Source organism: Amia ocellicauda, chromosome 12 (assembly GCF_036373705.1).
Source record: "Amia ocellicauda isolate fAmiCal2 chromosome 12, fAmiCal2.hap1, whole genome shotgun sequence".
NCBI lineage: Eukaryota > Metazoa > Chordata > Actinopteri > Amiiformes > Amiidae > Amia > Amia ocellicauda.
In genome coordinates, this window is record NC_089861.1 from 1,360,053 (window position 1) to 1,382,778 (window position 22,726).

General features: G+C 44.3%; 1 protein-coding gene across 2 annotated transcripts in view; it reads left to right on the forward strand.

The window, feature by feature from the left end:
- The window catches only part of LOC136764193 (E3 ubiquitin-protein ligase MARCHF1), a 77,818-nt gene that overhangs the window by 21,484 nt on the left and 33,608 nt on the right, over nt 1–22,726 (forward strand). For both annotated transcript variants that reach the window (XM_066718030.1, XM_066718031.1), the window contains exon 2: nt 17,464–17,653. In XM_066718030.1, coding sequence (XP_066574127.1) covers nt 17,558–17,653 — 96 coding nt within the window. In that variant the 5' untranslated portion in view covers nt 17,464–17,557. The remainder of the gene's footprint in view (nt 1–17,463; nt 17,654–22,726) is intronic.

The window sequence follows — 22,726 nt, forward strand, 5'->3', positions numbered from 1 at the left end:
CAGCAGCAGTATCAGTTACAGTTGCAATAGCAGCAGCAGCAGCAGTAGTAGCAGTAACAGTTGCAATAGCAGCAGTAGTAGTAGTAGCAGTTACAGTTGCCATAGCAGCAGTAGTATCAGTAACAGTTGCAATAGCAGTAGCAGTAGTAGTAGTAGCAGTTACAGTTGCCATAGCAGCAGCAGTATCAGTAACAGTTGCAATAGCAGCAGCAGCAGCAGTAGTAGTAGTAGCAGTAACAGTTGCAATAGCAGCAGAAGTAGTAGTAGTAGCAGTAACAGTTGCAATAGCAGCAGCAGTATCAGTTACAGTTGCAATAGCAGCAATAGTATCAGTAACGGTTGCAATAGCAGCAGCAGTAGTAGTAGTAGCAGTAACAGTTGCAATAGCAGCAGCAGTATCAGTTACAGTTGCAATAGCAGCAGCAGTAGTAGTAGTAGCAGTAACAGTTGCAATAGCAGCAGCAGTATCAGTTACAGTTGCAATAGCAGCAGCAGTAGTAGTAGTAGCAGTAACAGTTGCAATAGCAGCAGCAGCAGCAGTAGTAGCAGTAACAGTTGCAATAGCAGCAGTAGTAGTAGTAGCAGTAACAGTTGCAATAGCAGCAGCAGTATCAGTTACAGTTGCAATAGCAGCAGCAGTAGTTGTTGTAGTAGCAGTAACAGTTTGCAATAGCAGCAGCAGTATCAGTTACAGTTGCAATAGCAGCAGCAGCAGTAGTAGTATCAGTAACAGTTGCAATAGCAGCAGCAGCAGTAGTAGCAGTAACAGTTGCAATAGCAGCAGTAGTATCAGTAACAGTTACAATAGCAGCAGCAGTAGTAGTAGTAGCAGTAACAGTTGCAATAGCAGCAGCAGCAGTAGTAACAGTTGCAATAGCAGCAGCAGTAGTAGTAGTAGCAGTAACAGTTGCAATAGCAGCAGCAGCAGTAGTAACAGTTGCAATAGCAGCAGCAGTAGTAGTAGTAGCAGTAACAGTTGCAATAGCAGCAGAAGTAGTAGTAGTTGCAGTAACAGTTGCAATAGCAGCAGCAGTATCAGTAACAGTTGCAAAGTAGTAGCAGTTACAGTTGCAATAGCAGCAGTAATAGTAGTAACAGTTGCAATAGCAGCAGCAGTAGTAGTAGTAGCAGTAACAGTTGCCATAGCAGCAGTAGTATCAGTAACATTTGCAATTGCAGCAGTAATAGTAGTAGCAGTAACAGTTGCAATAGCAGCAGCAGTATCAGTTACAGTTGCAATAGCAGCAGCAGCAGCAGCAGTAGTAGCAGTAGCAGTTGCAATAGCAGCAGTAGTAGTAGTAGCAGTAACAGTAGTAGTAGCAGCAGCAGTATCAGTAACAGTTGCAAAGTAGTAGCAGTTACAGTTGCAATAGCAGCAGTAATAGTAGTAACAGTTGCAATAGCAGCAGCAGTAGTAGTAGTAGCAGTAACAGTTGCCATAGCAGCAGTAGTATCAGTAACATTTGCAATTGCAGCAGTAATAGTAGTAGCAGTAACAGTTGCAATAGCAGCAGCAGTATCAGTTACAGTTGCAATAGCAGCAGCAGCAGCAGCAGTAGTAGCAGTAGCAGTTGCAATAGCAGCAGTAGTAGTAGTAGCAGTAACAGTAGTAGTAGTAGCAGTAACAGTTGCAATAGCAGCAGCAGTAGTAGCAGTAACAGTTGCAATAGCATTAGCAGTAGTAGCAGTAACAGTTGCAATAGCAGCAGTAGTAGTAGTAGCAGTTACAGTTGCCATAGTAGCAGTAGTATCAGTAACAGTTGCAATAGCAGCAGCAGCAGCAGCAGTAGTAGTAGTAGCAGTAACAGTTGCAATAGCAGCAGAAGTAGTAGTAGTTGCAGTAACAGTTGCAATAGCAGCAGCAGTATCAGTAACAGTTGCAAAGTAGGAGCAGTTACAGTTGCAATAGCAGCAGTAATAGTAGTAACAGTTGCAATAGCAGCAGCAGTAGTAGTAGTAGCAGTAACAGTTGCCATAGCAGCAGTAGTATCAGTAACATTTGCAATTGCAGCAGTAGTAGTAGTAGCAGTAACAGTTGCAATAGCAGCAGCAGTATCAGTTACAGTTGCAATAGCAGCAGAAGTAGTAGTAGTAGCTGTAACAGTTGCAATAGCAGCAGCAGTATCATTTACAGTTGCAATAGCAGCAGCAGTAGTAGTAGTAGCAGTAACAGTTGCAATAGCAGCAGCAGTAGTAGCAGTAACAGTTGCAATAGCATTAGCAGTAGTAGCAGTAACAGTTGCAATAGCAGCAGTAGTAGTAGCAGCAGTTACAGTTGCCATAGTAGCTGTAGTATCAGTAACAGTTGCAATAGCAGCAGCAGCAGTAGTATCAGTAACAGTTGCAATAGCAGCAGCAGTATCATTTACAGTTGCAATAGCAGCAGCAGTAGTAGTAGTAGCAGTAACAGTTGCAATAGCAGCAGCAGTAGTCGCAGTAACAGTTGCAATAGCATTAGCAGTAGTAGCAGTAACAGTTGCAATAGCAGCAGTAGTAGTAGTAGCAGTTACAGTTGCCATAGCAGCAGTAGTATCAGTAACAGTTGCAATAGCAGCGGCTGTATCAGTAACAGTTGCAATAGCAGCAGCAGTAGTAGCAGTAACAGTTGCAATAGCATTAGCAGTAGTAGCAGTTACAGTTGCAATAGCAGCAGCAGTAGTAGCAGTAACAGTTGCAATAGCATTAGCAGTAGTAGCAGTTACAGTTGCCATAGCAGCAGTAGTATCAGTTACAGTTGCAATAGCAGCAGCAGGAGTAGCAGTAGTAGCAGTTACAGTTCCAATAGCAGCAGTAGTATCAGTTACAGTTGCAATAGCAGCAGCAGCAGTAGTAGTAGTAGCAGTAACAGTTGCAATAGCAGCAGCAGTAGCAGTTACAGTTGCAATAGCAGCAGCAGCAGTAGTAGTAGTAGCAGTAACAGTTGCAATAGGAGCAGCAGTAGCAGTAGTAGCAGTAACAGTTGCAATAGCAGCAGAAGTATCAGTTACAGTAGCAATAGCAGCAGCAGTATCAGTTACAGTTGCAATAGCAGCAGCAGCAGCAGTAGTAGCAGTAACAGTTGCAATAGCAGCAGTAGTATCAGTAACAGTTGCAATAGCAGCAGCAGTAGTAGTACCAGTTACAGTTGCCATAGCAGCAGTAGTATCAGTAACAGTTGCAATAGCAGCAGCAGCAGCAGTAGTAGTAGCAGTTGCAGTTGTATGTTTCTTTGCGTGTTTGTCAGTATCCCCTGGCAGAGATGTTACAAGGTGATAAAGCATCCTGCAGGGTGAATGTTATTTCTGTCACGCCGGTTTTATTACCCAATCTTTGGTTTGCTGCCCTGATGTCGAGAATCTTATGAGCTAGTTTGATGTACAGGTGCGCTGGGAAACATCCTGTGTTATTCTGCGATTCATTCTACATAGCGTTCATTAAACTGCATCGCTCTCCATGCTGTCTCTTCATCAGTGTTTGGTGAAGACTGATTCAGCCCTGGAGAGAAAACTAAAGATTTAATTTGTTGGAAATCAATGGCGCTGCTCTCTGCCGTTCACTCAGTCCTGGTCTCGACTCATTCAGTCAGCTGGGGGTCTTTGCTTGTACTTCATTCCTCCGCACCGCCATCATTTGCAGATGGTGTGAAAAAACAAAAGCCTCCTTGACTCTTCTCAGCGCGAGCCTGCTGTTGAAAACACTGGTAATATACTTGCAACATCTGACATCTGAGATATGTAACATCTAACACATTAAGTGTGAAGGATGTGAGGTGCAGACAGATATTAAAATAAGGATTACTTTTATTGTTTGCAGTGGGAACACAAACGCATGAATCAGCCCAAATCCATATGCCCTGACTTTCCCCATTTCAGTGTTACGGAACATCAGTTCCATTTAACCGATGGCCCGCTTCATGTCTTGGCGAAATGTTTGCGTAAAACTTGAAATACAATCACTGAAATATTAGCCACCTTGGAAGAATAAAAATCGACGTACATTTTCCCATTCTGAGGCTCGGTTTGGGCTGATTTATTATGATGTCAATGTGTAAATCTCAGCTTGAGCCCCTTGAGTTTGTGAAGCCAGTGCTTCGGGTTTGCAGTTACAGCGCGTTATTCCGATCAGCAGCGGGCGACAAGGCCAGGCCAGCGCCGAGAAATACCCTGACACTACAGAGAGGGCAGCGCTTTGCACAGCACGTCCAAATCATTGGCCTTCATTTCAGGCTCCTTGGTTAGGGTTTTGCAGAGGTTCTTGGATGACAATATAACTGGAAAATGTCGTGCAAACATTCCTCTACGACTTGTAAACGGTGGTCCTGGTAAATATAAAATCGTTCACCAGATGGATTTCCAATAGCAAGCCGAGTGTGTCAGTGCTACACACAGATGCATTGTTACCTCTCTGTGTTTCTATTAGGGATCGGGTGCGCGGTGTGAGTCTGCCTGTGATACTGTTTCAGGGACAAACATAACAGTTGAAATGCAGCGATTTGATGGAGCTCGAGCGAGAGCCAGCACAGCATTGGAAACAAGACACAGTGCACAAATTGTGGGCTAAATACATTTGAATAGCATATATTGTGAACTTTCCACTCGTCCACTATGCACTGCCATTGTGAGTCTGAAACCTCGTTTTTCCCAGTTATGCTGTATTTCAAATATATCCACATCCATGTCCACATTATACGTGTTGATTCATTGTTGTGTGTGTTCATTAATTGTATGTATTCAATGTTGTGTGTAATGATTAGGCAATGTGTGTGTATCCATTGTTGTGTGTTACTTATGTGTGTATTGATTGTGTGTATTCATTGGTGTGTGTGTGTACTGATTGTTCATTGTTTGTGTTCATTCAAATCCAAATAATGATTTTTGATCGCAACCTTTCATAGTTTTCTCTGCCATGCCATGTTTAGGCCTGAACACACAGTTACACACACAGTTAAACACACTGAGCTGTACCAGTTCAGCACCAGGAGAGACCCTGACACTAGCATAGGCAGCACTTTTTACAGCACCAGAGATGTATTCCCTTTCCGTTTGTGAGAAGAACCAGAAGTGAAGGACGGAGGTGTGTTCTGTTCAGACCCTTTCAGAGACGCTGATTCGGGACATTGTCATTCTCATCTTCCTCTTGAATCATTGTAAGCTGTTGTTTGTGCATCATGTTATCTGTGATTTATTGCTGTTGATTTCATTCTGCGCAGAAATCCAAACCCTCCAGGACAGGAATCGCAGTGCAGGCGAGCAGCTTATAAATTAATTTTAAACTCTAAAGATTTGTGAATGCCAGTAACAATTCCAAACATTTTTGATTATTATCTTCACAATCAGCACTCAGTCTCCCGGCTAATTGGGCTCGTCTAGCGAGACTCTGTTTTTATACTCTCCTCCCTAAACAAGTCGCACAGAAGGAGAGAGAAAAAGAGCAATTAAAAATAAAAAGTTACCACAGGTCGCATGCTGACAATCAATCAGTGCGTATTGTGGTCCGCATTGATATGCCTGTCCTTATTTGCCTAAACAAACACGCAAACACACGGACAGATGTTGTGTACGAGGGAACTCTGTGGAGCAGAGATGGGGAAAGTAACCATTACTGATTAACAGATGACTTCTTCAGCTGGTGCATATTGTGTCGTCTGTTAAACAGGTTTCATTTAGAGAGAGTAAATTGAATTGTGTGACACAGGGGTGAGTAATTAATTGTACTGTATATATTTGCATATTTTGTTACACAGGACAGTATTCTGTTCAGAGACCACAGACTGAGAGTCTTTTCTTTGCCAACTCTCTCGCTACTTATTGGAAGAGATCATCCTCGTACTGAATGGCACAACCAGGTGTAACTTATGATCTGTGTGCGTTATGTTTCATTCAGACGTTGCAGGGTCGCCCTTCAAACTGTCCGATGTCACGACGGATATGACACAGCTGTGATGTCATCGCACCCTCTGTAGCGGGGTGTGTCGTCAGTCGGGTGTAACAGTATAGATATTGTGGGAAGGTGTGTTGTGTGTTGCCGTTGTGAGAGTGTATTGATGTGTTGTTGGTATTCATTGCACTTTCATTTTAATCAGCTCTACAGAGCGGTACACTGGGGCTGTTGCCGATGTCACACGTCCCTTCTTGGAAGGATGAGTGATTATATAATTTATTTTTAAAAAGAATATTCGTTGCCCCCAGGCGCACACATCAGAGGGATATGTGTTGCATCCTCATCGCTGGAACGTTTTCCATTGATGTTTTATTCATGGTGAAAGTTGCATCAGTGCACAATCGGGAAAACCCCCAACAGCCTTTGTCTTTCATTCCTCCCTCTCCTTCCTTCTTCCATCCCGGTGCCTCTTGTCTTGCCTTCACCCTCATAATTTACGACCTTGTCACACAGACCAACGGCGTCGAGGCCTCCTGGTAATTGGCAGCCTGGGAAACTGTCGTATCTTCCAAATAAATATGATGAATCTCTGCCGTCACATGGTCAAAGTTGTGTAGCCATTTACAGCTGCCTTTATTATACCTGACAGTGTAGCTTGATTCCCTGTTTTTGTTCCGATTATGACACTGGGATTAATGTTTGTGGTCACTGGATACGTGACTGAAGTCTTTTATTAGAGACTTTAGTAATGAATTGTCTATATAGTTAGACTGTTCTGTTATTGTGCTATTGTTTTTTAATCTTACAATGCTAGTAATGAGTATAGTAATCATAAATAGTCTAATGAAATGAAAGGAGGCTGATCTGATAAGATACAGCCAAAATATTGCAATGGACAAATTGTTTTATCAGTTCAGTTTTTTCTTTAGTGGTCGGTACTTTTGATTGGGCTAGGACTTTAAACTGGAGTTTGGTTTGTTTATCTGATATCGATAATAATTGCTGAATAAAGTCCTGTTATCTAGTGACCCCCACACATACAACCCACAGCGGTCAAATCCTCTGAAAACAAGACCGGGTTATTTACCACAATACTATAACTAATATGAACTCAGATCAGTGGTGAGGTTGATCTGCATGAATTAACCTTGAGGCTGTTTCGTTTTATACAGATATAGGTTTATTAAAAATGTAAATAGACAACATGTATTTGCAAAGACAGGACAGAGACAAGCAGGGTGGATAATATTAGAAGTAAGAGTGAGAGGAGATCTATCCAATACTCGAGTTTTGACTCGAGCACAGAACATGTAAAATAACAAACAAGTCTCATGATTACGCTGCCCGTTCCTACAGTTCAGATCCCAAACACAACTAGGATTTATGTAATTGTGGTTTACCTAATTCTTGACTAGTACACTAATACACTCACCTAAAGGATTATTAGGAACACCTGTTCAATTTCTCATTAATGCAATTATCTAACCAACCAATCACATGGCAGTTGCTTCAATGCATTTAGGGGTGTGGTCCTGGTCAAGACAATCTCCTGAACTCCAAACTGAATGTCTGAATGGGAAAGAAAGGTGATTTAAGCAATTTTGAGCGTGGCATGGTTGTTGGTGCCAGACAGGCCGGTCTGAGTATTTCACAATCTGCTCAGTTACTGGGATTTTCACGCACAACCATTTCTAGGGTTTACAAAGAATGGTGTGAAAAGGGAAAAACATCCAGTATGCGGCAGTCCTGTGGGCGAAAATGCCTTGTTGATGCTAGAGGTCAGAGGAGAATGGGCCGACTGATTCAAGCTGATAGAAGAGCAACTTTGACTGAAATAACCACTCGTTACAACCGAGGTATGCAGCAAAGCATTTGTGAAGCCACAACACGTACAACCTTGAGGCGGATGGGCTACAACAGCAGAAGACCCCACCGGGTACCACTCATCTCCACTACAAATAGCAAAAAGAGGCTACAATTTGCACAAGCTCACCAAAATTGGACAGTTGAAGACTGGAAAAATGTTGCCTGGTCTGATGAGTCTCGATTTCTGTTGAGACATTCAGATGGTAGAGTCAGAATTTGGCGTAAACAGAATGAGAACATGGATCCATCATGCCTTGTTACCACTGTGCAGGCTGGTGGTGGTGGTGTAATGGTGTGGGGGATGTTTTCTTGGCACACTTTAGGCCCCTTAGTGCCAATTGGGCATCGTTTAAATGCCACGGCCTACCTGAGCATTGTTTCTGACCATGTCCATCCCTTTATGACCACCATGTACCCATCCTCTGATGGCTACTTCCAGCAGGATAATGCACCATGTCACAAAGGTCGAATCATTTCAAATTGGTTTCTTGAACATGACAATGAGTTCACTGTACTAAACTGGCCCCCACAGTCACCAGATCTCAACCCAATAGAGCATCTTTGGGATGTGGTGGAACGGGAGCTTCGTGCCCTGGATTTGCATCCCACAAATCTCCATCAACTGCAAGATGCTATCCTATCAATATGGGCCAACATTTCTAAAGAATGCTTTCAGCACCTTGTTGAATCAATGCCACGTAGAATTAAGGCAGTTCTGAAGGCGAAAGGGGGTCAAACACAGTATTAGTATGGTGTTCCTAATAATCCTTTAGGTGAGTGTATACTACCTGTGTGGTTTACTGAGGTTCAGTTGTGCAGACGTTCGATAGTGGGGAGGGCTGGCTGAGGACGGTTGCAGAGTTTTCAGGTTTTTGGTGGAGGAGTTCTGGTTCTGGTTCCGTTCAGTCTTCCTGGATTTCGTTTCCTTGGTTTCTTCTCCCAGGTTGCTCCACTTCACTCCCAGGTGTGCCACTCCCAATTCAATCAATCAATCAATCAATTTTTATTTGTATAGCGCCCTTCACAGGGTAGCCACAGAGTTGTATGGTAAACATACAACAAACGTACAGCAAAATAAAAAACAATTGCTAGTTTTAACTTTCTGTTTTTATACATTTTAGACAAAGAGATTCTAATCTCTTTCCTTCCACACTTCTGATTGGTCAGGGTTGGGGTAATAAAATTGAAATTCGAATCGAAGCAGTCTTTGCCATTCCTATCCCTTGATTCCTACAGGATGTGTGTTGGGGTGTGATGGCTTTGAGGAATGTGAAAAAGGTTCAAATGTTACCTAGAGTTTCTAACTCTCTATATTTTCAGGTTTTAGTTCTAACGCTTACATTTTCAAGTCCCTCAAAGCAGGACCATACAGTTGATACCAAACCAGCCAAGTGCTCTTTCTCTGTGATGTTACATTAGAGTCTTCTTGGAATTCCTGTGCAGAAAACAGGAGACACTTCTTCACACAGAGAGGCGTCTCAATCTGAACAAACTCCCCAGCGATGTGGCTGAAGAGACAATTTGGGAACATTCAAAAACAGACTGGATAGGATCCTTGATCACTTAGTTATTAATGGACACCAAACGAGCACGATGGGGCGAATGGCCTCCTCTCGATTGTAAACTATCTTATGTTCTTATGTTCTTAAGGGCTGCCAGAAAACAACCTCCTCTCGGAAAAACCCTTCCTCTGGGTTTCAACAGGCGTGATGGTGTCAAGAGTTCTCGCTCATTAAGAGCTGAACACACATCTCTTTCTTGGCACTTTTCACATCATTTTACACTGTGTGAGAAATAACAGAATAACAAAGAAAGAGCAATTCGTCCTGACTAGCAATACGCTGTCTTTCTCCTCACTCCTCTCCCTGCCACAGCTCCAGGGGGGGCCTGTACCCTCTGCAGAGTCCAGAGAGGAGCCGACGCCACCGGGTGAAACAACTCACCCCTCAGATTTGACCTCAGGCAGCCAGTTGGCACGCCCCACTCCCAGACCATTAGTCAAGTGCCTGCCCGGAGAACCATACAGTGAAACATCTGGCGCTTTTGTTGCCTGCAGTCTCTCAGAGTAAGATTAACGAGCATAACCACCAAAAACAATATTCCCCAGCTGCTTCCAATAGTACACCTGAGACCCGAGCACTGAAATCCTCTGGAATTACGAGATCTCAGTTCTAATAATTGGCTGAGCCGAGCTTATCGATCACTAATTTCTAGTTTTCGCCCATGCTAATCTCCCCAGTTTCAGATTCATTCCTTACACATGGCAAGCGCACAGTGACCTAGAACTAGACTTCTCTCCAGCACAGACTCTTGGCAGTTATCTGTTCTCTGCCTCATCTGTATTTGTTTCTTTTGTTTGTAGGATTAGGGCGTCCTTTCGCTGGCCGCCACACTCCCCTCCTGGTCCCAACAGAGATCCACACAAATTCCCAGCCAACTGGCAAATCACACCACCTGGATTAGAACTTCATATCTGACCTTCAGATGAGTCACTTGGAAGTCCTTATGGGTGTTATTATTACCAATCTTTATTTGCACACAAATATAGTAATATGGCCCACATATCCATGAATTATTACTTCTTAAAGGAGTCGAATTACATGTGTTGTGAAGCTCACATGCCAGGAATGCAAGTAATTACACTTCCTTTAGTTTTTGTCGTTGTTCTTTTTTAGTGGATATGTGGGAGATTGAGAGTGACTTTTGAGGTTCCACAGCAGAGCTCATTATCTGGTGTTTTCAGTGCTGTATCGGTTCACATCGGTCCCTTTTGGTTACTTAAATCGAACCTCCATAGCCCCCGGAAAAGAAGTGTCCTGAGAAAGTCACCTGCTTCTCTCAAGAGTGCCCAGACATGTGTTACCTGTGCAATATTATTCCAGAATCATTGCAGCACTGTTCTACTTTCCCGTTTAAAAACTGCATTTTATTCCGATTTCAGTAGATTACAGTAGAAATATGATTAAATATGTTCCCTTTGTGCTGTAGTCTCAGACTTCCAATAGAGGCAATAATATACTCTGCATTTGACATCAGACAGCAGAAAGTGCTTTGTATCACTTTGTGCCTTGTTTTGTAATGTGCTGTCATTAGTGCCTCCTCTTCCTTTTGCTTCCTAGCAGTGATTTAAAATATGGTGGCACTTATCCTGTAGCTCTCTGTGTGCGCGACCTTTAACCTCTCCTCCCGAGAGACATGTGAAAACCGCAATCGACCACCATGTCCAAACTGTCAGAGTGCTACAGAGCATACCATGTCCTCCAAGCCTTTCTATTCATAACACACAATAAGCGGCCTAATAAAACACAGGTGATGCAATGAACCCATTTACTACAGAGATATATGTTCATATTAGTATATCTGTTGCCTCCCACTATATTTTATGCAAGTTTCCGCCCCTTTACTAGAGGCTGAGACTTTGGGAAGGCAGCTGGAGTTGGACTTGCTGTAAGAGTTGTGATGCCAGGAGGATAAACAGAGTTTTATAGCAGAACGCTTGAATTTCTTGTCTTCAATGCTCCTTTTTATAGCTGTATGAAAGATGTGTGCTGCCCATATGCTGGGACTCCGGTTTCGCCAATAAATCCCTTTTCAGTGCCATCACACTCGTTTATTTTTCATGTTAGCCTTCTTTCATTATGATGGTTCAAACCTAGTTGGCTGTATAAGAGTGCGGCTGCATTCATTCACAGACTATATTCATATCTTATCTATATATAGATTTATTTTCCTGAATATAATTGCTTTACTTGACCTTTACTGACGTACTCTGCACTGGGTTTTATTAGAAGCCACAGATAACACCTTGCAGGGAGAGGCATTCGGGAATGGATTTGATTTTCTCTAGGTGTCTCTCGACAGGCTGTCGCGCTGTAAGGGCTGATTCACTTAACGTGTTCGCACCATTGTCATCCTGCGCACAGTTCGCTGGGGTTCGGCCCGATCTCCGCGTGCTAATGGCTTCAGAGAGCTGAAACCGGTCGGGGTTTTATGTGGGTGTCACAGAGTAACATGGGAGAGGGACCATGAGCAACGAGGCTGACAGACAGGGTATAGTTTCGTGAAGGAAGTTTATTATATACAAAATAAATGGCTGGCGAAGGCGGTGAATGCAAAGTGTCCATAAAGAACATGAAACGTAGAATTTAACTATATATTGTGACTCTGTGTGGGGCTGGACATGTTGTCTGGGCTCTAGGGCAGGGTTCAGGACACACAATTAAGTGTGGGTTTATTAACAGAGCAAAATAAAAAGACATACTAACCAAAAGAAGAAAACCTGAATCCACATGAGTCTACCTAGAAATAAACACGGGTCCCAGTATAAACACAGAACTAGTCATGATCACAAACTCTGGCAATCTATCAAATCTGTTTCCCAAAAACAAGTCCGTTACCCATAAGCACAGTCCGCTGCTGCGACCCAAGTCTGTCCGTCTCCGTCTGTCCCTCACCCTCTGGCTCTCTTCGACAGGAAGGAGAAGGGAACTGCCAAACAGGTGCCCCCCGGGTATTTCACCTCCCCCAGAATCCGGCGAAGGGGCAGGGCAGTTCGGGGGTCTTTCTCCCTGCCGCAGAGCACGGCATTATAATTTAAAAAATCGTTTGATCGATATATCTGGTCTGCTGGGATTCAGAACGCATGAGAGTCTGCAAAATACCACCGACGCGTAATCAGAGCGGCAACTGAGCCGTGACTCCGGCCTCGATTGTAAGGCGGATAAAGATACCACCAAAACATTTTCAGGTTGATTGTTTGGGGTATGTTTTGCCGAAGACTTTTAATGAAGCAGTATAATGAGGCATTAATAGGGACTTCCGATCATGCCATCTGAGGTCCAGTCGCCCAATATCCATTTTATGCACATTATAGGGTTGCAGTTGTCTAATAGCAAGTGGGTCAATGAAAAAGACATCTGATCTCTGTTCACAACAACACACAACTCTGTGATACACTCAGGGCCTCTTCATTAATTATTAAGGGCACTTTCATTCTGCAAATGTTACACGTGTGATCTTATCGTGAGCTGAACCAACACCAACTGAGGCCTCCTTGGTCACATGAACATCAATGTCTCTGGCTGGCCTACAGCTTCTCTATTGTCATTAAAGACCAGACTGACATTAACCCAATAGATCCCAGAGCTGTGGAAACTCCAGGCAGAGAAGTGTTGGAATGATTTAGTGCTGTTTTACACACATGGCGTTTACCTACAATAAACACAATCAACAGAAACCGCAAGGGCTGTTCAACCTGCTTCAGGTGTATTTTGCAAACCCTTTGAAAGTGACTTTCCATTTCATGAGGATTTTCACATTATCATAGTGCGGGGAGATTTGTATTCCTAAGCCAGCGCTCGAGGTTGGGCCCAATTTCGATACACACTCTCTCGCGCGCAACAACCGCTTTGTTGGGGATTAAACAGGTGGGCAGGTGGCGCTGGAAAGGTATGCCGGCTCGGGCATTAGATCTGTGATTTATCTAGTGCAGTCGGGGGAATCCACAGTGGATTATTGAAATGGAAAGGCGAAGGGCCGTAGAGGAGTCCGTTCTGGGGGCTGGCTGTCGCGGAGGTGGAAGTGTCGGCAGTGTCATCTCGTTAAGCCCGTAGCGTGGCGTTCATCTGGGAACAGAGGGACTCGGACACTCCCGGCTCTGCGGAGCTCCACAAGCATCGAGGTGTTTAAATTTTCAATTAACTCGTTAACTGGCTAGGATAATGTTTTGCTGTTTCCTTTGCCAGGCTGTGGAAACCAGGACCTTGTTGCTCCACCAAGATGCTTATTCTGTGATTTAGACTAAAACACACTCATTAGCATCAATTAAAAGGTTTTTTTATTCAATATATACTTTTACTCCAACAGTAAGAGGCCCACGAAGCTCCCAGTTGACTTAAGTCTCTTACCATTGTCGTTTACTACTTTTGTTATTTCACTTGTGTTATTATTATTTATCGTAATTTTGCACATGGTTTAGTTTCCCTGTAACTCAAGCCATCTCCACTGAAATTGGGGCTTTTAACAGACGCGTGATTTGCAACAGCAGTTCCCTCTGGATTTGAGACAGAAAGGGAGGTTGCAGAGGAAGATGTTTCTGAGGGGGATGGCTGTGACTAAGGCATCTTGGGTCTACTTGATGCGGGGGGAGAGAAACAGGGTTTAATATGGGAGAGATTTCATGTAGCTAGAGATGAACCTCATGAAGACGGTTGCCAGCATGTTTTTCGAGCAGGAATCCCTGGTCCAGAGGACGGCTGCAATTGTGATGTTGTCAAACCGAATTAGGCTAATAGACAGAATGAATCCAGTCAAAAGTAAGTTAATTCACTGTATTTCCAGGGCACGGCCCATCCTGCCTCTGGGGAGCTTTTGCCCGTCGATTCCTCCGGTCAATGGAGTCGCTGCTATGCCGGTGATCGTCTCGCGCGCTCCACTGGGCTTCGGGGCCGGAGGAGAGTTGAAAGCTGTCGGGTGTGGTGCGTGAGCCGGGGCCTAACGATGTCATTATTCGAAGGTTAATGCAGCCAGATCGGGAGGCATGCATGCTTAATCACTGCGTGTATTGATTTCTGGCCCCCTGTCCTAAGATCGCATTTCTGTCGCGGTTCAGCCCAACGCTTGCGTTTGTTAAGACGCAGGGAAAATGGATGACACCCTGAACGCGTCCGTGCCCTGCAGGCAGAGATTTGCAGGAGGTGAGACATGTGTAACGTCCATTCCTCCTGGGACAGCGATGCTATTATACAGTTTAATGGGGGCTTGATTTGCAGAGGTGCAAACAGGTAAATAAACAGATGGCTCTGTACACACGTATAAGAGACGCTGAGATCTTATTCATGTCTCCTCTTAGGGGAAATGCCTCCCGTTAATCTGCCTGGAATTATGAATGAAAGAACAGGAGTGGATGGCTTCCTACGGCATCATAAAGTATCTTATCTGTCTGCGCTTCTAGATTCATGCTTTGGTTTTCATTTCGAATGTTTCCCACAAGTAACCTCTTAACTGATCCAGGAGGTCTTTATGTGTGCACGGTATATTTATTTTTATACTATTTGTAGTTTGCAACTAGACAAATGGTAAATCTGCTCCCCGTTAGGCTTCAGAGTTCCTTTTTAGAAGTACATTGAAGAGGTTTAGCTTAAACCCCCGTGAAAGACTTAGGGAATTAATTCAGCAATTGCAGAGAAATTCTCAGGAACAATTCATTTCATTTTCTTGGTGAAAAGCTCGTCAGACACTCGCGGTTGTGTAACCGACACCCCTCAGACATCTTTTCATAGCTGATTAAAAAAACTGTGGAATTAAAATAACTTCCCAGGAATTGCTCAGATGTGTATTTTCCGTTCACAAGCTGTGGGAATGTCACCTATCTCGTGCGAAAGAATATCTAAGCAACACTGGAAGAAGATTCTTGGAAGAAATTACATTTTAAAGCTGTGTGGTCACACGTCGTGCCCGAGTGGCAGTTTGCAGAGCTGGCATCCATCCGTCACCTCTTCTTCAGACGTAGCTTGGGCACTCGGGCGCACTAAAGGCATCTGTCCCTTCACATCCATGTCAGGAACCAGAGGAACCCAGGGGAGACGGTAAATAAATCAATCTCTGCGATGGCACGTTGAGTGCTGCTCTCCGTTTGTCTCCCTCGCCTGCCTGATCGCTTCGGATCTCTCATGAGTCTCAGTTGTGTGTGGAAATATGTCAACAGCAGCATTTCATTCTTTCCTTGCGATGCTTTGTCAAAAGGCCACACATGTGCCGTCTACTAAGGTGTATTGCTGCCTTGCTACCCTTTTAAATTGGCATCTGTCTGTGTCTCACATCTGGAGCACAGGGTGATATGTTAGTCACACGCAGAGGCCAGGTATATTGGAGTTATAGACGTGTGCCAAACCTGTTTCATGTTTGTGGCTTTCGCTTTAATGTTATTCATCTGCAAGAGTGTCATTGTCAGTGAAGACTGTCAGATAAGGGTCTTTACGAGCTGAGAAGAATCGCACATTGAGATAGAAAACTGTTCAAACGTGATATCTGCGCCTCCTCTTTTCAGTACATGAACAGAAAGAAACAATATCATGTCAGGCTGTTGCTCTAATTGCTTGTGATGATCGGGCGTCATCACTCTATTTGCTTTCTTGGCATTTGTTCCTTGTGCAGGCATTGCTTCGAGTTGACTTTTAAAGCCAAGTGGCACAACCAGTCTCAGGAGGTTCACATTTAATCAGCATCCAGGAATGAAGACACTGGTCCACTGTGTAGGACCAGCTGTGAGGCCCAGTGAAAAGACATGGGAATCCATGCCAGTGACAATGTGAATACTTCAGTAGTTGCATTTGCATTATGCAGCCTTGTCTGACACTACTGTCTGCAGTGGAGTTTTATAACGCAAGGATTCATTAATGTGTTCATTTTTATTCTAATTCTTATTCTAATTCTTATTCTTCTGTTACAAATACCCAGTTGGTAGTTCTAGAACACAAATCTAAGGTAAATGTTTCATGGCATACAAAACCTGCAGAAATAGCTTGGACTCCACACAGTTGCCTTCAGTTTATAGTTATTAATTAATTAAATGAATTATGTATTGTATTTATGTATATTAATTTAGCAGACACTTTGTATTGTCACAAATTCACAGTGTTTGCTTTTACTCAAATAACACAAAAACTGTAAACAAGGCATCCACACATTATGCTGAATAAAAGGTGTCTGAACAGTTTAAACTGAAGTATAATACTGAATACTGTGCCTCTAATGTATAACAGCATGGAAGCTTTTAATGAGTTGCAACTAATTTCCACTTATCTTTATTGTTTTCAAATATAAGGTTCATTATTTCTTCCCCTGGAAAGTACAAGAACAGTCTTAATAATAATTGGTGCTGTAAAGATAGTTGCTTATGATATCAGTCAACAAAAATTATAACTATAAAGGACATATTTTCTCCCAATGGCAATTAAGCGTGTGAAGGTGAGGGATTAGACCAGCTAGCTGCTGCTCCACGCTGCTGACCGCTGGCACTTTGTGTGTTCTGTGCATTTTTTATGTTATTAGGTTTCTTACATTCATGTTATTTTTATAGGGTGTAAAACCATGAAAAGTGAAATCCAAAAATAATTGATTATTACTTTCTGTAGACTTTGTTTTGAAGAAGATCTTGTCTGATGCCCTTTTGAGTCACAGTAGAGATGTGTGATCCTTATATTCTTCTTATGCCCAACATCAGCCCCTTTTTTGGGATATATTGGAATCCATTTTAAATATAGTCTAAGCCCAGGCAGCCAGCGCAGGTCCAGGTCTGGTGTCTAAGTAGATTAGGTGTTTGCGTGGCACGGCAGACAGCCCTCTGCTCGTCAAGAAGGATGGGATTTGGGTCTAAAACGGGACACTAAGCCTGTTGAGCCATATGCTCGTTTACCTCGTCAGCACGACATGCAGCCCTGAGGCACAAACGCTGTGGGAGCCGGTGGCCGGCGGCTGGACCGAGAGCAGCTGACACTAACGAAGGGCCTCCAAGCCTTGAGGTTTCTCCGGTGTCCGTGAGAGTCATTAGGTACAGCTGGTCAGAGAGCACCGGTCCTCTGCCTGGGTCTGTTGGGCGCGGGTTGTGGTGATTTATGCATCTGAAAAGAAGGGGAAACTAAAAAAACGAACGGGACAAGAGCATCGTCTGTTAGGAGTTCGAATAAGGAATTGATGTATTTATCCATTGTGTTTTTGTGTCTTGTGCTCGTGGGCCAGTGCTAAAATGGAGCCGGACCATGTGGAGATGTGAACGGGCGCGCGGACAGCTGGCCTTGGAGGAGAGCGAAACGAGGAGCCCCGTGGGGCCGCCATGCCCCTCCAGCAGATCTCGGTGGTCCCTGCCAGGGACACGGCCAGCAACGGCAGGAGTACCAACCGGACCAAGGACAGAAACAGAGATGCAGAGGTGAGGCCTGCGGGAGGGCAGAGCTGTCGGGGGCCGGAGATGGAGTTGAGGGTGCGGGGAGCGCTTCACTGCGTGTGTGAATGTTTATTGTTTGCTTTGATTGCTTGTCATATATATATATGCTTTTATCTGCAATGCCAGGGATATCTATGAACAACATGAATTAGACAAGATGAATTACTGAATAGCTTTGGTTCACATGAACGATGGACGGCACCATTAGATGGGGACTGTGACTGCATTGACATGTCTATATCTATATCCGTTTGTCTCGGTCTCTCTATTAAACCATTGAGTGCACATTACATGCAGAGTTACAGCTTCTCTCTCTGTCCTTTGCTTTCTCTTTCCTTTCTGGGCACTTCCTAACGAAAGCAGCCTGCCCGGCTCGCTTCAGAACCGACCTCGGACACAGAGACGCTGTTTTGCCCCCCGTCTCTCTTCAGTCGTGCTTCTGAGGCATGGAAATGAAATGATTGTCGCCTTGTCCGTGCCCGCTCTCTCACACTGCTCCCCGGGGATTGTGTCCACATGTCGAGCTTTAATAAAGCGGCGTGCGCTCGGCCGCATCATTACAGAAGGTTGCTGTTTCCAGTAATAAATACGAACGGCAAACGTGACTGAACAGGCTGAGCCCAAATCAATGCCCAACACAGCTGCGCCTGAAAACGAGTGTGTGTTCAGATTAGGAGTCTGGAGGCTGGGGATTGAGATGCGTCTGTGGGTTTTTGGCGTAGAATCGCAATCAGTAGACGTTCCTGTTGGTGTTTTTTGTGACACTGTTGCTACCGAGATGCTCATTCCTTCAAAAGGCAAGAGCCCGCCTAGGTTTGATCCCTCTGTTGCTTCTGTGGCCTGGCTGAGCTCCAGTGCCTGGTTGTTCAAAACGCAAAGTGGCCAGTCTTTGCATGAGCATAATACAGGGATCACACATGTCTGCCGTGTCTTAAAAGTGTGTTTGTTCCCCGTGGGTGTCAAGTTGCACGTCTCCTTCAGTGCCGTCAGCCAGCAGTGCCCTGTCACAGGCCTTTCACCGCCCGGGGCTCTCTGCGCTGCCGATTGGTTAAAAAGTCTGAGCTCCTGTCATATGACACGGCAGCCTGACAGTAGGGGCCCCCATGTGTCCACAGAGCGTCCTCCCAGAAAAAGGGTTTTGTTCTCTTGGTACGGTGAGCAGAGATGTCATGTAACGGCATTCTTACCAGCCGTGACAAAGCAGGGCACGGATTTAAGGAATCTTTTAAATCTGCATATTGTTGCTCATGAATGAAGCGCCGTTGTTATATTTCAGCAGGGAATTTGTTGTCCTTGTTCGTTATTCACTTATCTGTGTGTGGGAGTGGATGGGGTCGGGGCAGAGGGGACATGCTGACGATCAGGGCTGTGATTTCCAGCACCTGTTCAAAGGATGTGGCGTTCAGGGAGATGCAGATCACCTCTGATTTAGTAAAAGGGAGAAGAAACAGAGACTGACTGAGACCACAGGGGCTGTGGGCTTGTTGGTGCCGGCGGCCCTCTTGGTGACCCATTAACAGATTAAGCACAGAATTGTCTGTCTTATCTTTCGTTATAAATTTAATTTGTTGCTTGACTCGTGACAGTGCTGCAGGTTTCATATTTGGGATTTCTGTGGGAAAGGATAAATGTTGTTTCTGTTCGAGGGCATCAGTTATAATGTGTGTTGATTCACTTGAACGGAAGTTGAGGCATTGCACCTGAGATCCGAACCATCTGCTAAATTGAGTGTCTGTTTTGGTTTCTGTTGTTTTCGGTGTCTTGTGGAGCTCCTGTGTGGGACTGTGGGAAAGCACTGTGGGAAAGGAACTGGTGCAGGGATCGTCCGGACCTTATTCGATAAGGGTTTGAGCCACCCTAGACGAAACTCATCTGACTGTCCTCGTGTTGTCGTCTAAGAGAGCGCAGCAGCGTCAGATGTCAGTCAGTCGCCTGGGCCGATGTGTCTTTTTACTATGTTAAAACTGCCTGCAAACCCACTCAGGGACTGAAGTAACAGCGGTGTAGACGCGTGTCTCCAAGCAGTGACGGCTGTAGAGTCCTTCTGCTTCTGTCTAAGCCTCTCTGTGGCTCGGCTGCATGTTTCGAAGGGCAGCCCGGTCTTCACGGGCAACAGGACTGGATGCGGGGCGGTCTAGACTCCATGTCTCGTCCCTGGGGTTCGAGGAGGTCCGGCGGTGCCCTCTGAAGAACATCCGAGCAGCCCTCGGTTCTGTCCTTCAGCTGTTTCTTCAACATGCATCTGCTCAAACCGCCACAAGGCCCCCTGTGATGGATGTGAACCGGGAGAGCCGTATGAATGTGATATCGATCGATGAGTTGACACACAGCATTAGGTTTTAGGCTGTGGCTGTGAAGCTGTTGAATAATGAATGAGGAAGGCACTGCTCACTCTCGCAGGTTTCCTCACAGCCGTGTTGAGCGCCTGCTTAATATTATTAACGATAATTGGTGTTGTGTTACTGCATGTGTTGCGTTAATCAAATTGTTCAGATGTGAGCGAGGGATCTCGGCTTCAGTTGGTCCTTCAGCTCAGAACGCAGCCTTGCTCTTCACAGCAGTGCATGACACGCATGTAGAGTCCGTGAGAGTTGAATTTCTCACAGAACTAACCCGACTGTAAGGAGTTTATTAAGATTATATTTATTTGCAGACAGCCTTAGCCAGGGTGACTTACAATTGCTATAGTACATCACGTTATTTTTACACACAATTACCCATTGATACAGGTGTGTTTTAATTGGAGAAAGTTAAGTTAATGATTTAGTTAATTAGCAATTAGCTAATGAAAGCGAAATTCCCAAAGCGAGGAGAGAAAAAAGGATTTATCTTTGCATTAGTTGCTGTAGTATCCGATGAATGTGACTCTGTGCCAGGCAGATTATTGTGCAGTGCATGAACTGTGAGCAGCAGCCAGCTTTTATTGTGTTTTAAATGATTGGGGCAGTGAGGGAAGCGTTACAGCTATCACATTGTGTATTCGTTTTATTGTATATCTTGATCTTTGAGGTGTAAGGAATGTGTTTGTGTTTTGGTGTTGCGTGTGCGTGTGTGTGCGCGTGTGAGTGTGCGTGTGTGCGACTGGAATATGGACTGGAGAACAGAATTGTCTGTCTTATCTTTCGTTATAAATTTAATTTGTTGCTTGACTCGTGACAGTGCTGCAGGTTTCATATTTGGGGATTTCTGTGGGAAAGGATAAATGTTGTTTCTGTTTGAGGGCATCAGTTATAATGTGTGTTGATTCACTTGAACGGAAGTTGAGGCATTGCACCTGAGAACCAAACCATCTCGAGGTCATCTGCTAAATTGAGTGTCTGTTTTTAAAACCCAAACGGAATTACACCGACCCTCGAATAAAACACCCAGCAGCCTCTGCCTCAAAGAGGCGTTTTACACAAACCTGTTGTACAGTGAAGTACTAATAATTGTAATGTAAAAATAAGAAACACAAAGACAGAAATGCTGCCGTGTGGTGCAACAGAAATGTCTATGATTTTATGAATCTGGGGGCTAATCACAGCAGCAGACTACAATTCGACAGTTTTTAATAAAAGCCGAATTACAGCGGCTGACACCAGAAGATCCCGGTGATAAATATGAAACCAAACGTGGCCAGTGTTTCTATTGAGGAGGAGAACTTTGCAGTAAATCCTGCTTCAGGTCGTTACACAGCAATGAACTTGTTAGCAGCTGTAATGAATTTTGAATTGGGAGTCCGATGCTCTGACTGAGTGGGTTTCACTAATTTACTGTCAGTCAGACCAGGCCACAGGAACGAACCGGCATCAGCGTGGAAATGAGTTCCTGACACAAGAACCTCAATCTGCCCTATCATTAAATCCTCTACAAGTACAGACCATTTCCGTCGCCCCAGAATATTCTCACTTGCCCTGCGTAGCGTTGCGGTAATGGCCACTCAGCGCTGTTGGTCATTGTGTCCCGGTCTGTGGGAAGGCCGATCATAATTCGCTGCAGGTGTAAAGATGCGCGGCGAGTCGCACTCCAGAGTTGGACTTGTTTTGTTCTTTTGTGTCGTTTTTTTAAACGCTGGGAGAAAATGCCACGGCCGTTGCTCCCAACTTACACATGAAACAAATAAGAGTCGGTTGAGAGCTGAGATCCTCATCAGACTCAGAAAGCATTGTGTGCATATTTTGATGCTTTAAACCAGTTTTAAAGACAATGTTTACTCCTCGTGGCTTTCTACCTTGTGTTGGAAAACCCTGCGGTACGGCATCAGTAATTGCTGTCTTGAGATTTGGCTGGTCTGTGTACTGAAGGTGATTAGTGGATGGCATCGGAGGTCATGGGTGCTGTAGCGGGCGGCTGTGGGAACACTATAATTAAATAATTATTTTAATCATCGCTGACGTCCTTTCCCAGGGCGACTTACCGGTGTCACTAAGTGGACAAATTTCAAAATACTGTAACGGATATCGGAAGGCAGCGCTGCCCCGCTTAATTAATATGCGGCCATCTCTGCTAGGGCTGCTGGGAAGTGAACTAGTGACTGTAAAAGGTTAGATCATTATGGTTAATTGTTATAGTTAATCAAGTCCTACATTGTTGTGCAGTCGTGTTGTTTATTTCCCCTTTATCTGTTTGTCTGTTTTACATTTGGTTCTTCCGCCCCTGTGTTAAAATCAGGCTCTGACTAGCCCAGCCTTTCTGTTGGTTTAAGTCAGTTCTTTTCCACTGCTAGAGCTGCTGTTGTAAAGGTGGACGGTACAGGTGTAAAAATAAAGAGCACTCTACCACATATTGGTGTCTGACTCCTTGTTTGCACCCACAAGGGTTTAGCAGTACCAAAACAATACCATGAGAGTGAAACTATATCTGGTAGTGACAGCCTATGTGTCCACCAGCACCATGAAGAAACTCACCAGCTCAAAGAGAAACGCATTTAAAACTCATTGCTGTCTCAGGGTCCTCTGTGCAGTCTCATTATAAAACCCTCTTCACTTTTAAATAATTCAGTTGACCTAAGTGTTAAATACAGATACGTTTCCCTCAACTAGTATATGGACTTTAAAAGGAGCATTTGAAGTAGACTTT